Below are 13673 nucleotides of genomic sequence, written 5' to 3' on the forward strand. Positions count from 1 at the left end.
TCATTATTAAGCATGATAGAAAAAATGGCTCAGGACTTTTCCACTCAGATTTTTATAAGGAATCCCGCTATGTACTTAGTGGGCGGTCTTTAATTTTAATTAACACCCTGTATATTGTACATATATGTATACTGACATTTATATTTGTCATGTTTAATGGAACTTATCATTTAACAGGAAAGCTTTGTCAGTTGTCAATTATAACGCGAGTCGCGATAAATTTTTCTAAAATAACGTATTGACGCATGTAATATGCTTCAGTTGTGTTATTCGCAGCTGTCGAACCATGTGAATTTTTAGTGAGAGCAAATGGCGCGCGCAGAGCGCGCGCTTGTGTTGTCTAGTACATAACAAAATTTTTGAAAAGTGAAACGGTATTATGCACGTGCAAATATTTAATATATATATTTATTGAAAATAACAAAAAAAGTTTTAGTAAAACACGAAAATATGTTATTCCTATTTGGTTTCAAATAATTAATTTTTCACATGTCTCAAGCATGCAATGTGCTTCCACGACTTTATATTTTACAAAGAAAGTATAAACAAATGTAGGTTAATCATTAGCCGTCAATACTTTACTGAACGCGTATTGCATTTTAATGCTTCATATCCCGCATAAAAGAGTTTAAGATCAAAATCTTCATTAAGAGAAATACGACTCTATAGTTCTCGTTGAAGGAAACGAGCTCCAGGTTGCGGGTACAATAGCCTACCAGGTACATTGGCAGCTGAACCGCTCACGTAGGTACCAGGGGACGGAGACGGTGGCGGCGGATATGAGCTAGGTGGGGGCGGTTGAGGTGCTCGTACAGGGTAACCTGAAGTAATCCCGCCTGTCTTTGCACCCTTAACAGAAAAACACGGAAGCTCAGATACACGCAAACTTTCACGTTTTTTTTTTTAACGAACTCAATTACTGCAATAATATATTTTGCAGAATGTACAAAACAACTGCTGCCGAACTTGGCCAGATTTATCCTGCCCCGATTTTGTCAGCAGCTGTTTTGCGTAAAACGCGATAAGAGAACAAAGGATAATGGAGTGTTTGGGCTGCACCTGAGGTGGTTGTTGAATCGGAATAGCTCCACCGTGGACAGTAACGTGATTTGCCGGTCGCATGTAGTACTTCTCGTCGTAGGCGCTCTTGTGCTCCATCGAGTGTAAGTTGGTTACGTATGCTACAAACCATAATTTTTTTTTTTAAGAATAAAGTTTCACGAAATCTTGTTTTGAACTATTGCCATTTAACCGTCGTCACATTTCTTATTTAAACGTTATCTTAGCCCCGAGTCTAACGTCCCCTTAATTTGCAGCACATTTTTTCCTGCTTTTCTTTCAGTCTCGAATTCAATTGCTTACTTCTGAAGTAACGCAATACTAGAATCAACATCGATTGACGAGGCGGACTGCCATTACCTGTCTGATGTGTGGGTAATGGCGCTCTACTGCCCGAGAGGTAAACGGGTTTGGCCGATTCCGAGGGCTCTCGAGATGGTTGCGACACGGGTGCGGAATAACTGTAAACGCTCTGGCTTGCGGGCGCCGAATAAAAGTTCGATGCGGAGTACTGATTATTCTCTGTCGGACGAAAAGGAAAAGCGATTAAGGCGAATGATCGGACGTATGAAAACGGTGGAGAACAAATCAGATCTTTCACTCGAGAGAGCAAAGGAGAGAGAGGACAAAAGAATTATTCACTCACTGTTCCAAAGAACTGCCCGGGCGTCGCCGGATCTTCTGGCAGCCTCCTCAGCTTCTACACAAGTACAAGTACATAGCACCAATATTCAATACCATCTTCCCGACTTAAATAATATAAGGGAGAAAATTGTAACGTTATCATTTAAAAATTAATTTGTGTGCTACTTGAACTAGTCTTTTCCCCTTTAAGACTTTGGTGGCCATTGGCCAACGAATATAAATGAATGCGCGATCTTGTAAGATGCACAATTCCATCCACTCACTAGGAGGTGGTGGATTGTAACTTGCGATAGACAGCGGCGGTTTGTAACTGTACGCGCTGTGATAGGAAGACGCAGTAGGCGGCGGCGACGGAGTGCGAGTTCTTTTTATAGTTCCCTGAAGACACAAGAATTTGGAAATGCATAATTTACTCTTAAAAAACACACAACAAAGTACACGTCAACGAAAGTGCCTTACACTTGACAACAGGTGTGTTGGCGTACCGACGGCGACCTTGTAGATAGGACTGCTGCTGCGTGGCAACGGTAGAAACAATTGCGAGTGTGCCACTCTTGGGCCTGTCACGGGATATCCTCCCACTGTCGTCGAAACTTCCGAGCAAACACTGGAAAGCGAGATCTCGTCGTACAAGTATTTCACATATAGTCAGAGCTTGGTATGGTTTTTTCTTTTTAAAGATACCGAGACAGGTATAGCTGCAGACACAGCTACTGTCTACGTATCTGTATCTTTCGCTGGAAAAGCAATTCAGTGCATCTTGCATCTAAATCTAGGGAATTCAAGAAATGTAATTTGTATCTCTTCACTGAGTCCGTTGAAAATTTATCTTGTACCTGTACGTTTGATGAAAAACAGTGAAAATTCCAAGCGTATAGCGAACGTACATTATTAATTCCCGAACGTTTCCTTTGAACATTTCAACTGGAATGCAAACCTGGTTTCTTTTATGAGCTGCCTCCTCCTGTCATCCTCGTTCAGAACCTTCTTCAGTTGCAGGAACAACTGATGCTTCTCCGCCTTCAACTGTGACAGTTCGTTGTCCAGATTTGAGATTTGTTCACGCGTCTCGCCCAGTGTCATCACGTCCTGCTTCTGCTGGCGCTCTCTCTCCTTGCGTAAACGCTCCTCCTCGGCGTCAGCCTCTTGTTCTGAAACGCAATGTGAGACGTTAACTTGAACACCTGAACGGGACTCTTGATTGAGTCCCTTCGAAGAGACTCCAGCTAAGTACATAAAAATGTGGTTAGAAAGATTGGACCGAAAGATAAGCCCATAAATAGCCTGAAATATATATGTGGAGTATTTAAATTGCAACAGAAAGGTCGGTACACATTCAGTACCTTGTTTCTTTCGTTGTCGTTCTCGCATAATATGAGTCTTGAGCGCCTGCCACATTTGCTCATTGCGCTGCGGCGGTCCGACTAGTATCGCCGGCATTTTTCTGGCAGCGCCTAATGATTCCTCGCTACCCGGCGTTATGTATTTACTGAATCGCCAATTAGTTCAATTCTCCCTAGTCGCATTAACTAATTCAGGCAGTGTTTCGGAGTTCCATTCTTCTGACAGACGGATGAGACGGATCCTGCGAAAGGTTAAAATATACCCATAGATACAGGAATATCAGAGATGGAGCGCGTTTTGTCCATAGACATAATATATCTAGACCGCAAAGGTAACAGCACTCATGGGGTCTGTTCTTTATAGCTGAACTGGCTGCACTAGTTCAGCTATAAAGAACAGACCCATGGTCTAGCGAGACAAAGAGGCCTATAGTCGCGTGCAGCTGTTCGAGCAAAGTTTGTTAGATCGACGCCAGTTACTGTATTTATAACAAAAAAGAATAAGAAAAATGGGTGGAACCTGTGTTGTATCTGATTGTAAAAGTACAAATATGAAGTCAGCAAAAACAGCAGAGCAACTTGCTGTTGAAAGTACAAAGAGAATATCATTCCACAGGTGCGTATAACCTTACATTTGCATGATGTCTGTAAACTTAACTCCGAATTGGTTTTTTAAATATAATTTATAATAGCTGCTTTCCTTTTACACTCAAGTGATACTGAGTCACTCAGTTATGTGAGTATTTTATACTCAGATATGACGTCATTAATGTGAGTCTGTAAAGGCTGGTCTACAATACATGGAGTAAGCTGGAGTAAGCTGGAGTAAGCAGTAGGAGTAAGAAATAAAATCCATTTTATTTCCTTACTCCTACTCCTTACTCCAGCTTACTCCATGTATTGTAGACCAGCCTTTAAACTCACTAAAGCACACAGTCTTGATCGTGCGCAAAAACTCAGTTAAATCTGGTTGAATCTCACTTCTCAAGAATCAAAAGGAATATGCATTCAACGTTGAGTTATGACGTCACAAATGAGATTTATCTGAGTTTTTATGTAAAAGGAAAGCAACTAATGTCTCGATAACTGTTTGTCGAAGGGAAAAGTAGTACGGGACTTTTTTTACTTGATTTAGTCTCAGGAATATGCTGTTGCAATGGTTTATGTATTGTAACATAAAATTTTCAATAATTGGAGCACCATTGCAACAGCCTCTTCCTGAGACTAAATCAAGTAAAAAAAAAGTCCTGTACTACTTTTTCCCTCCAACGAACAGTTATGGAGATATCATAAACTAAACATTGAAAAAGTTATAAATTTTCTCTTGAACATCTCAAAAGGTATTAGACAAATCAAAAAATGTTTCAGACAAAAGTTGTTCGTATTATGTATTAATTAGTAGAATGAGATAGTATAATAAACAATAGGGAGTTCCATTTTAAAAAATGACAGCGACTTCCATATAACCATAAGAAATTTATTGTTTTCGAAAATTTATTTTACCATTACATGGTCCTTTTAAAACCGTATAACTTTTGTCTGAAAGATTTTTCTGTATCTTCCATATTTTTCGAGATATTTCACCGGTCCGGTACTTTTTCCTCACCCTGTATAATATGTGTGTGTTCCATTGAATCTGCACTATTATTTATTACACTGGTACAGTTTTTATAGAAACCTAGCACAGTGCTGGGTGCTGCACCAGTTTTCCCCATGGAAAACGCTATAAGAGTAATTCAAATGATTTATCAATATTATTAATATGAACTACTCACGTCCCATACAGCACCAGAGCTTTCAGAAACATTTCAGAAACATTGCAACATTGCAACAATGTCTTCTGAAATGTTTCTGAAAGCTTTGGTGCTGTATGGATTATGTGCGAAACAGTAAAATGTACATAATATAACTTGGATTATAATCTTTTCTTTACGCCCGGTCTACAATGAGTTGTTAGTCGTTAGTCAGAAGTCGGAACTATATGTCGGTCCTTTTTCTTCCACCCAGAAAGGAAAAGGATCAACATATAGTTGCGACTTCTGACTAACGACTAACGACTCATTGTAGACCGGGCCTTACTGTAAAACATAGTTAAATTTACTTTCTTTGTGTAATTACCGGATTATATTCAATTATCTGGTATTATCCGGTTATCCGGCGAATACATTATCCGGCACGCCCTCAATAATTTATATTATATCTTATAAGGTAATCTTTTTGCAGGTTTCCTACTGATGCAGTTCAAAGAGCAAAATGGGCGAAGATATTAAATATAAAGAACGAGGCTATAACTAAAAAAGACAGAAGCGTCGTTTGCTCTTTACATTTTAATGAGAAATTTTTTGACCGGTCATGTTCAACAAAGACAATGTTGAAAGCAAATGCTGTACCATGTGTAAGTAATTTATATAACTTTTGGTAATTCTTCAGTATAGCTCCAGCGCCTCAAAAATTTATAAAATTAGTTTCAATCGACGCATTTTTACATAAAACTGAAGAGTCTGGCAGAAAAAAGTGTCGCTTTGCTCCGCGAAGCGAGATATTAATTGGTAAAGTTGACAACTTTTAAGGCGTTTTTTTGGTAACGGACTGGTAACGACGTTACATTTTTTCTTTTGTAACTGTAAAGGTGGGGCCCAATCATGTATCGTATTGCCGTATCATATCATGATCGCCTTTTATCATGATACGCTGATTATGATCATACGGCAAGCTCTTGTTTTCAGCTCGTATCCGTATCATTTATCTAGTTTTCCACCTAGTACAGTTCGTATCATTTCACGTTGCCTACCGTGATAAAGATCGGGCACGCGTCTACACTGCCAGCATCTGTATCACGTATCATTTCTTTGGTGTTTCTGTAAAATACCGACGCCAAGTGAATCATACTTGTGTCGTATCTGCGTATCATCTCGATACACAGATGCGACACGAGATACGGGCCTAGGTTTAGATAGATGGGTTATCCGTCATTAAAATAATATGATAAAACCTTTTTAAAAGTATCAATATATAATTATAGGTACTTAAAAATTCACCGTACTCCAAAGTGACCTGTAGAAGTATTGGCAATAACAAAAAAAGTTCCTCTACAAGAAAGATAAAAAACGCAAAGTGTGAGACCGTTCAGGATGTGAAAAAGAGTAAGTAATAGACATGAACAACAGATGTGGAGAATATATTAAATCTAATTAAATGTAAAATTAAAGAATAATTATTAAATATTAAGACTGTTTGATTTTGGACTTGTTTAAGAAATCTATTTTTATTATAAAAATTTATTTCAGCACCAACATCAACTGAACTTCCGAGCAATAATATAAAGGAAGGGGTTGCTGAAGAGATGGATATTGAAGAAGCTATCGGACCAATTGTTAAGCAGGAACACATTATTGCAGAAAATGATGAGGAATATGATTCTTTCACGCAAAATGATTACATGCAAATTCCTGTTATTCGTAAGTTTCACAAATTATGTATTTTTGGTAAATATGGAGAATTGGCGCTCGAGCAGAAATCGCTTTGTGTTAAAACCTTGCTTACATGTGTCTTTATAGTTGGTTTTGTTGATTGTCACAAAAATCGCGATTCAGCAGCGACAATTTTGCACATTTACCGTATTTTTAAATCATTTTTTAAATTATTTCATATGTATCAAAAATATATAAAAAATGCAAATGATTTATATTCCAGAAGCAGTATATGGTGAAGAAAACATGCCGGTCTCTTTATTCCACGAAACGTACGGGATGCCAAAAATATCATTGGAAAGGATACAGCATTCGTATAACAATGAAATGAAGGATGTAACAAATACTATAATGATCGCTAACTTGTATCAAGAAATTGGCAATTTAAAGGATGTTGTTTGGGAAACAAACAAAAAAATTCTAATGTTGGAAAATGTTCTCAATGAATTAAGAAATTGAGACATTGATTATGTACAGAACACGAAACTCGAAATATCATGACATCATTGTGATTTTATATTTATTATGGTGGTTCTCCTGCATGAAAGAGTGGACAGTATGGCTGCTTTGGTGGAGTTCCTTTTGCATCTTCAGATATTTTTATTCTTGTTTTCTGTTAATCTACTTTTTCTATGAAATGATATTAATTGTAACATTGGGTGCTTTTGTGAGTGATCGGCTCAGAATCCCTTTGATGAAAGTAAAACTTTAATATTTTTCTCTTTTTTTTACTTCATCGACAATCAAATTTAAAAATTTGCGCCCTGACAAATAAAGCTTGCTACTACAACATACTTAAGTTTCAATTTTTCCTACTTTTTGTCGGTTTATGCAGGAGTAGGGTTACCATAATAAAATTTTCAGAACTAGAACTTATAGTTTAAAAACCCCGGACATTTCGTTTGCTGCCCCGGACACATACAAAAATGCACGCACACGCACACACACACAGTTTAGCAAATTAATTATAATAATTAAATTATTTTACATCTCGTTTTTATTATATTATATACTTAAGGAAAAATGAAAAAATTAAACCTTTGATAATTTTTTACTGGAACCATAAACTGATACATACAAACATACATTAAATTATCATTTTTAATTGCTCTTTACTGATGTCAGATTCGAGATACACGACGCGCACGCACAGAATCGTATAGCGTTTTCGATTGTAGCGGATTTGATCTACCCGAAGTCGATTAATAACGTTCGCCAATCACAGCTATTTATTTTTCAAAGAAATTGCTGTGGTTGGTCAATGATGTCATTAATCGACCTCGGGTCGATCAAATCTGTTTCATTCGAAAACGCTAGTAGTGGAGCTATAAATATTTTTAAACCCCGGACCAATCCCGGACACATTCGAAAAATCCCCCCGGACGTCTTAAAAAAGAGGACGGTGTCCGGGGAAAAGAGGACGGATGGTAACCCTATGCAGGAGCCACCTTAAAAGTTACAGTATCAAGTGTGAATAACATAATTATTTTTTACCTTTTTTTGATAATAAAATTTTTGTATTGAACTTGCACATCTCAGTCATCTTTTCCACACCTGTAGACAACCCTCTGATACCTATCAGACTGTCGAAATGCATTGCTGTGAAATTGCGACGGAATACGCTTATATAAAGCCCGCTGCAGACGATGCTATTTTTCCTGCTGGATTGCTTGCAATTTAGTAAATTACTAGGAATCCTGAATGCTGAGTGGTGCAATGATAATAATTTACTAAATTGCAAGCAATCCAGCAGGAAAAATAGCATCGTCTGCAGCGGGCTTAAGTGTTCGGTTCACTTTTTGATTGCTCATAATCTGCGTATGTATGTACATCCTAATGACGTTCTATGATTTTTATATATTTTAACTCCAACTTGACTTCATTTTGTAACGTCTCGTCACCGTTCAAATAATGACTCAGCGTTTTTTAATCATATTGTCGCGTCGAATGAATCCAATTTCATCGATTTTGGAGGCAAGGGAGCTAAACTGAATAATTACCATGCACTTTATAAAGTGCGCGGAGTGACGAAAAATGCCGGACCAATCACAACACTCCGGCCAGCTTCAGGCTTTAAGTTCAGGGTGGTCAAGCGTTCTGTAGGTTATGTCAGGTTGTGTGTTTGTTGTATGTACAGCTTCTGCATAGAGGTCTGTGGTTTCTTAGCAATTCTTCATTATTTAAAATTGGTTTTAGTACGTTAAATATACGTTTTAAACATTTAAGGAATTGCGCTGCAGGTAATACATAACGAAAGTAACAATCTGCGTATAAATATTTCATTAAAATTGAATAGGGATACAAATTTTTACAAGAATGTAAATTTTGAGGTAACAAAAATCTTTGGCTCGAGTCTTTTGAAACGATGAATCTGCCATATATTAACAATATCTTACAAATTGAAATTCAAGCCATTATCAGAACTCTCTTCTACAATTTGTACATTATTCATTGTAAAAACTGTCAGACTATGATTTTTAAAGCGTTACTTTTAAGAGACTCGTCTAACATAACATTTTTATCTAGGATTTATAGCGAAAAATTTGGTGGAAGTGTCAAGAGACTCGTGTATTTGCAAGCTGTAATCGGAGTGTTTCAGCGAAACATGGCGCACTACAAAGGAGCAGCCAGCGAAGCTGGCCGGGCCATGCAGCTGATGAAGAAGCGAGAGATCGCGCAGCAGGAGATAGAACTGCGAAAGAAGAAAATCGAAGATGACCTGAAGATACATAACATAGAGAACAAGTTCGCCACCCATTACAACGCCGTCGAGCAACAATTGAAGACCTCCACAATTGGTCTGGTCACGTTGAACGAGATGAAGGCAAAGCAGGAGAACATAGTGAAGGAACGCGAGAGGAAGCTCGCTCAGAAAGAACGCGAGAGGGAACAGGAAAAGGAACGGGCGTTAGCGGCGAAGCAGGCGGAGAAGAACAAGCAGAAGAGGCAGATTCAAGCTTTGTCCTTCAATCTGGACGAGGACGAAGCTGAAATTTCCGACGAGGACACCGAGGAAGAATCCACGAGATCAGAAAGCGTGCAGTCTAACGATCTGATCAAGAAGATCAAGAAGAATCCGGATGTAGATACGAGTTTCCTGCCGGATAGGGAAAGGGAGGAGGAGGAAAATAAACTTAGGGAGGAATTGAGGCAAGAATGGGCCAGGAAGCAGAACGCGCTGAAGGAAGAGGAGATTGAGATCACATTCAGTTACTGGGACGGCTCCGGCCATCGTCGGAGTGTCATAATGAAGAAAGGTGAACATTTCAATGACGTAGAGAAATGTAAATTGTTAAAATACTCCTCGCGTCTGATTTACACGCGAAACGCAAGCAAAATTTTCGCAAACTTCATATTGTTTCTTCGGAGTATTGGCGTACTTATAATCAATGTTTTACTGTGTAAGTTTGTTGATAATTTCTTCTTTTGCATACAGGTAATTCCATCTATCAGCTTCTTCAGAGATGTTTGGAGGTTCTGAGGCGCGAATTCAGCGAGCTTAAAACAGTAATGGCTGATCAGTTGATGTACGTCAAAGAGGATCTTATATTACCGCACCATTATACATTCTACGATTTTATCGTAACTAAGGTGAGGGTAATAAATGACGAAGTTTATTAAGCAACATCACAGCGTTGGCATTTCTCATTTCGATATATATACAATATATATGTATATATAATATTGCGATTAGGCACGAGGAAAGAGCGGGCCCCTGTTCACGTTTGACGTTCACGACGATATTCGAGTTATGCACGACGCCTCTGTCGAAACTGAGGAATCGCATGCTGGAAAAGTGTTACTCAGGTATTTATCATTAAAGGAAATATTTTGTATAACTTCTTTAATATAGATTTTATTATTCTCTCACACGGTTCTTTTTATATTTTTAGATCGTGGTACGAGAGAAACAAACACATTTTTCCAGCGAGTAGATGGGAACCCTTCGATCCAACGAAAAGTTACGACAAGTATACAGTGTCGGATAAAAATAGGAAAAAGGATAAAATGTGATAAACTTAAAAATCAACAGACTGACCAATTTCGTTTGAAGAATTCTCAAACTGAAATTCAAGAGACACTGTAAAATATAACATTGATGAAAAATTTTGTTTCGTCGTATAATTGATTGTAAACAGATTGTAATATAAACCTGTATATATTGTCGCCATGTACTTTTAACGACTGTGATTTTAATTCATTCAGTTATAGTATTTAACTCATGTACTCGATTAAACAGTCGAGTTGCAAAAATTTGGGGGGGGGAAATAAACATTTATGAATAGTTTATGAACGATTGAAATATAATACAATATGAAAATACAAAACCATACTTTGTTCCATTCCGATAACAGTCTGAAATAGTATTAAAATAGTAATCCATGATCAGATTAGAGTTCTGTTAAGACAAAAATCTATTTAAAAGTATTAGATGTGTTATGTCTCGTTGTCTCTTAAAGATAACTACAAAAATAGATTATGTACACCTATTTGATTACAATTACGTGCTGTTCGTAGGTTTGATACAAGCTGGATCCATGTATGTAACATTTTCGGGAAAGTGGTTCATTATGATAAACTTTTTCTCAGTCGATTTGTTTAAGCAGTCAAGAAATCCGAACCAATAAATAACTAGTCCAGACCCGAACCTGTTCCAGTAGCTCAAGAATTGTTCCTTTACATACTTTTGATGGACATCCATATTGCCGAATCGTGCCTTGGACTCGATCCAATTTATCACGTAGCCATTCACTGCGATCGGTACTTCTAATTTAATGTCCGGAGTCTTGTCATATCCTCGCAATCGCAGGTGCTCTTCGTTACGAAATGCAATATTTCTTTGTATTAGACACTCTTGAAGCTTGATTTCATATTCCTGTCCTATGGATCTGTAAAGAGAAAGATACATTTTTCACATTTGCTAATTTGTAACTTTGATTTTCACAACTTTACGTAAACAAAAAACTAAGATAGGTAAGAGTATCAGAGCTTTTAATAAAATAATAAATTGAATATGTTATAGGCGACGTGGGCCGTCACCTGATAAACGGTGATAAATCGTGACAAACAAACGATCTTTATAGACATGTACTCGTATATTATAAAGAAACATTAGAGTAAAATTATTTAGAACGTTTCGGTCATCGCATGTGACCCTCTTAAGCGATAATGATTAAATAAAAACAAGTTTGATGAGTCGTTTTTGCGCCGATACATGTGAGAAATAATATAAAATATAATAAAGACCTATTATGTCGGTGTGTTAAAACATTGCGCCTGTGGGATTGTCAGTAACATGGTCTAACTCCATCGGGTCCTCCCGCTGTTGCGTGTCAATTTTCAGATACTTCATAAGGTATGCAGGAGGATATAACTGGAAGAATCGATCGAGATATGTGAGCGCCATGTAACTGAACGATACGTTGTGTACAAAAGAGTACCGTGTAATGATTAATCATGATTAATCACTAAACACATAATATACATGTCTATAAAGATCGTTTGTCACGATTTATCACCGTTTATCAGGTGACGGTTCACATCGCCTATAACATATTCAATTTATTATTTTTTCATAGAAGCCTACTAATAAATTACTTTATTATATTTTATACTTTTAATAAAAATTAAAAAGTTTGTTAGTTTGTTTCATTTTCCTTAATAGAACATTTTTATTTGACAAATGTTCACAATAGTGAAAAAAACAGTGATTTAAAGTTTGTTAACACATGTAATGAAGGCGAGACTTACATTCCCATTGCATCGGCTATAGGTCCGTACAGATCATCGTACAATGTGCACTGTAAAGAGAAAGTTGTAAGCTTCCCTCGAAACCTCCCGTTTCTTTTCACGTCGAGTATAATCATTTAAGTCATTTATTTATTACATAATAGCGAATTCGATTGCTGCGCCCTGAGTGCACACTAAGGCCTGCTTATAATCAATATTTTTACATTTAACTTTGTCTTAAATATACGTTCGAAGGGTGTTTAGTTGAAAAATGATCCGTACGGATGCTATACAGATCGTTTTACTGGCTAAGAAATATTTCAAGAGATATTTAAGGCGATCCCTAAATATAAGAATTGACTGTAAACAAGTCTTAGTGCGCACTAGTGCAGGCAACCGAATTCGCTGTAAGAGGTCTTAAAACAGATACATTCATAATTTTTTATACACATATATAAAATATATATTAAATTACCAAATAAATTTCGTATGCAAGATCCTTATCGTCAATCAACGTAGTATCCTTAAACAGCTTGGAGATTAGAGTTTTGGAGACTGAAAGAAAATTTTACAAAACATGAACAATGTTTTACACAAAACACCTTCAGTCTAAAAATAGCCGTTAATTTATTTTGCCCGTCGCTCAGTCCCTTAAATATTGACATTACCATTTGCATTATCGCGCATACAGTGTTTTTCCAAGATGTTACGCGCCAATAGAGCTGGTGCAGCGTCGATATTTTGTGCTAGCCTTAACAGAATGCCAACTGGCTCCTCATTCTGCACAGCTTCCAAGTAACTGTGATTTAAAAAGATATAGAATTCAGGGAAACGGGTGACAATTTTTCCGGCCATCATTTTTCTATACTGTAATCATTTACAATGACTTAACCGAGGCTGTCTCACCTGTCAAAGTAACTCTTGTTGTTCCCGAACAATCTGACGTGATTGGCTTTCATTTTCTGTTGTATCTCTAAAGACAGGATGCTGTACAGCGTGTTTGGATGAATTCTGCGTAAGAGCGAAGCGTCTCATCATTGAAGTATTTTAAATATTGATTAACGGGGGTGGGGGATAACATAGTTACGTTAGATTGTTGTCTAAGAATTAATCAGCAAATCGTTCAACTTCGCCACCTTCTGGATTAGTGTCTTAATAAAGGAGGAATTCTTACTCGTTATATTTCTCCTTCAACATTTTCGCGCAATCTCTCGATAGGCCATGAAAATTACGAATTGTCATCATTATGTCATTATACACTTCGGTCTTCATTGTTTACTTCGGTTATCATAACCTCGCGGTGTAACACCTGACTTCTCCGCGTCGTGCGCGCTCATGTGAAGATTGTGAAGCTATGAGGGGTTTACACCGTGATGTAAAAGTACAAGAGGTCTGTTCGCATGCCCCACATGCGGCATGTGACATG

The 13673-nt window shown here is 37.4% G+C and overlaps 4 protein-coding genes across 7 annotated transcripts; 2 read left to right on the forward strand and 2 right to left on the reverse strand.

The window, feature by feature from the left end:
* Nucleotides 1–370: 370 nt before the first annotated feature.
* LOC105561830 (leucine-rich repeat extensin-like protein 2) lies at nucleotides 371–3365 on the reverse strand. The gene is made up of 8 exons (XM_012012173.1): nucleotides 3048–3365; nucleotides 2642–2855; nucleotides 2164–2311; nucleotides 1968–2082; nucleotides 1706–1759; nucleotides 1420–1581; nucleotides 1060–1181; nucleotides 371–849 (listed from the first exon to the last, which is right to left on the reverse strand). Exons 1-8 carry the CDS (start codon nucleotides 3142–3144, stop codon nucleotides 664–666), a joined length of 1098 nt encoding a protein of 365 aa, XP_011867563.1. The 5' UTR covers nucleotides 3145–3365; the 3' UTR covers nucleotides 371–663.
* A 100-nt stretch (nucleotides 3366–3465) lies between these two features.
* Nucleotides 3466–7389, forward strand: LOC105561831. Its single transcript, XM_012012174.1, has 5 exons — nucleotides 3466–3663; nucleotides 5271–5442; nucleotides 6070–6190; nucleotides 6335–6505; nucleotides 6741–7389. The coding sequence occupies exons 1-5, from the start codon at nucleotides 3557–3559 to the stop codon at nucleotides 6974–6976; spliced, it is 807 nt and encodes a 268-aa protein (XP_011867564.1). The 5' UTR covers nucleotides 3466–3556; the 3' UTR covers nucleotides 6977–7389.
* A 954-nt stretch (nucleotides 7390–8343) lies between these two features.
* LOC105561832 (protein FAM50 homolog) lies at nucleotides 8344–10692 on the forward strand. Of its 3 annotated transcripts, none has more exons than XM_012012175.1 (5): nucleotides 8344–8616; nucleotides 9044–9774; nucleotides 9954–10108; nucleotides 10212–10324; nucleotides 10411–10692. In XM_012012175.1, exons 1-5 carry the CDS (start codon nucleotides 8552–8554, stop codon nucleotides 10529–10531), a joined length of 1185 nt encoding a protein of 394 aa, XP_011867565.1. In that variant the 5' UTR covers nucleotides 8344–8551; the 3' UTR covers nucleotides 10532–10692. The 3 variants fall into 3 exon arrangements, with proteins under 3 accessions (XP_011867565.1, XP_011867567.1, XP_011867566.1); XM_012012177.1 differs by having other exon boundaries at nucleotides 8587–8630; XM_012012176.1 differs by lacking the exon at nucleotides 8344–8616 and adding an exon at nucleotides 8623–8757.
* Nucleotides 10693–10803: 111 nt separating this feature from the next.
* Nucleotides 10804–13617, reverse strand: LOC105561833 (uncharacterized protein C15orf41 homolog). 2 transcript variants are annotated; one of them, XM_012012178.1, is made up of 6 exons: nucleotides 13422–13617; nucleotides 13154–13258; nucleotides 12916–13046; nucleotides 12723–12802; nucleotides 12269–12318; nucleotides 10804–11406 (listed from the first exon to the last, which is right to left on the reverse strand). In XM_012012178.1, exons 1-6 carry the CDS (start codon nucleotides 13517–13519, stop codon nucleotides 11019–11021), a joined length of 852 nt encoding a protein of 283 aa, XP_011867568.1. In that variant the 5' UTR covers nucleotides 13520–13617; the 3' UTR covers nucleotides 10804–11018. The 2 variants fall into 2 exon arrangements, with proteins under 2 accessions (XP_011867568.1, XP_011867569.1); XM_012012179.1 differs by lacking the exon at nucleotides 13422–13617 and adding an exon at nucleotides 13335–13414.
* Between the last annotated feature and the right edge of the window lie 56 nt (nucleotides 13618–13673).

The sequence above is a fragment of the Vollenhovia emeryi genome, unplaced genomic scaffold (assembly GCF_000949405.1).
Source record: "Vollenhovia emeryi isolate VEMERY1.0 unplaced genomic scaffold, V.emery_V1.0 DF939199.1, whole genome shotgun sequence".
NCBI lineage: Eukaryota > Metazoa > Arthropoda > Insecta > Hymenoptera > Formicidae > Vollenhovia > Vollenhovia emeryi.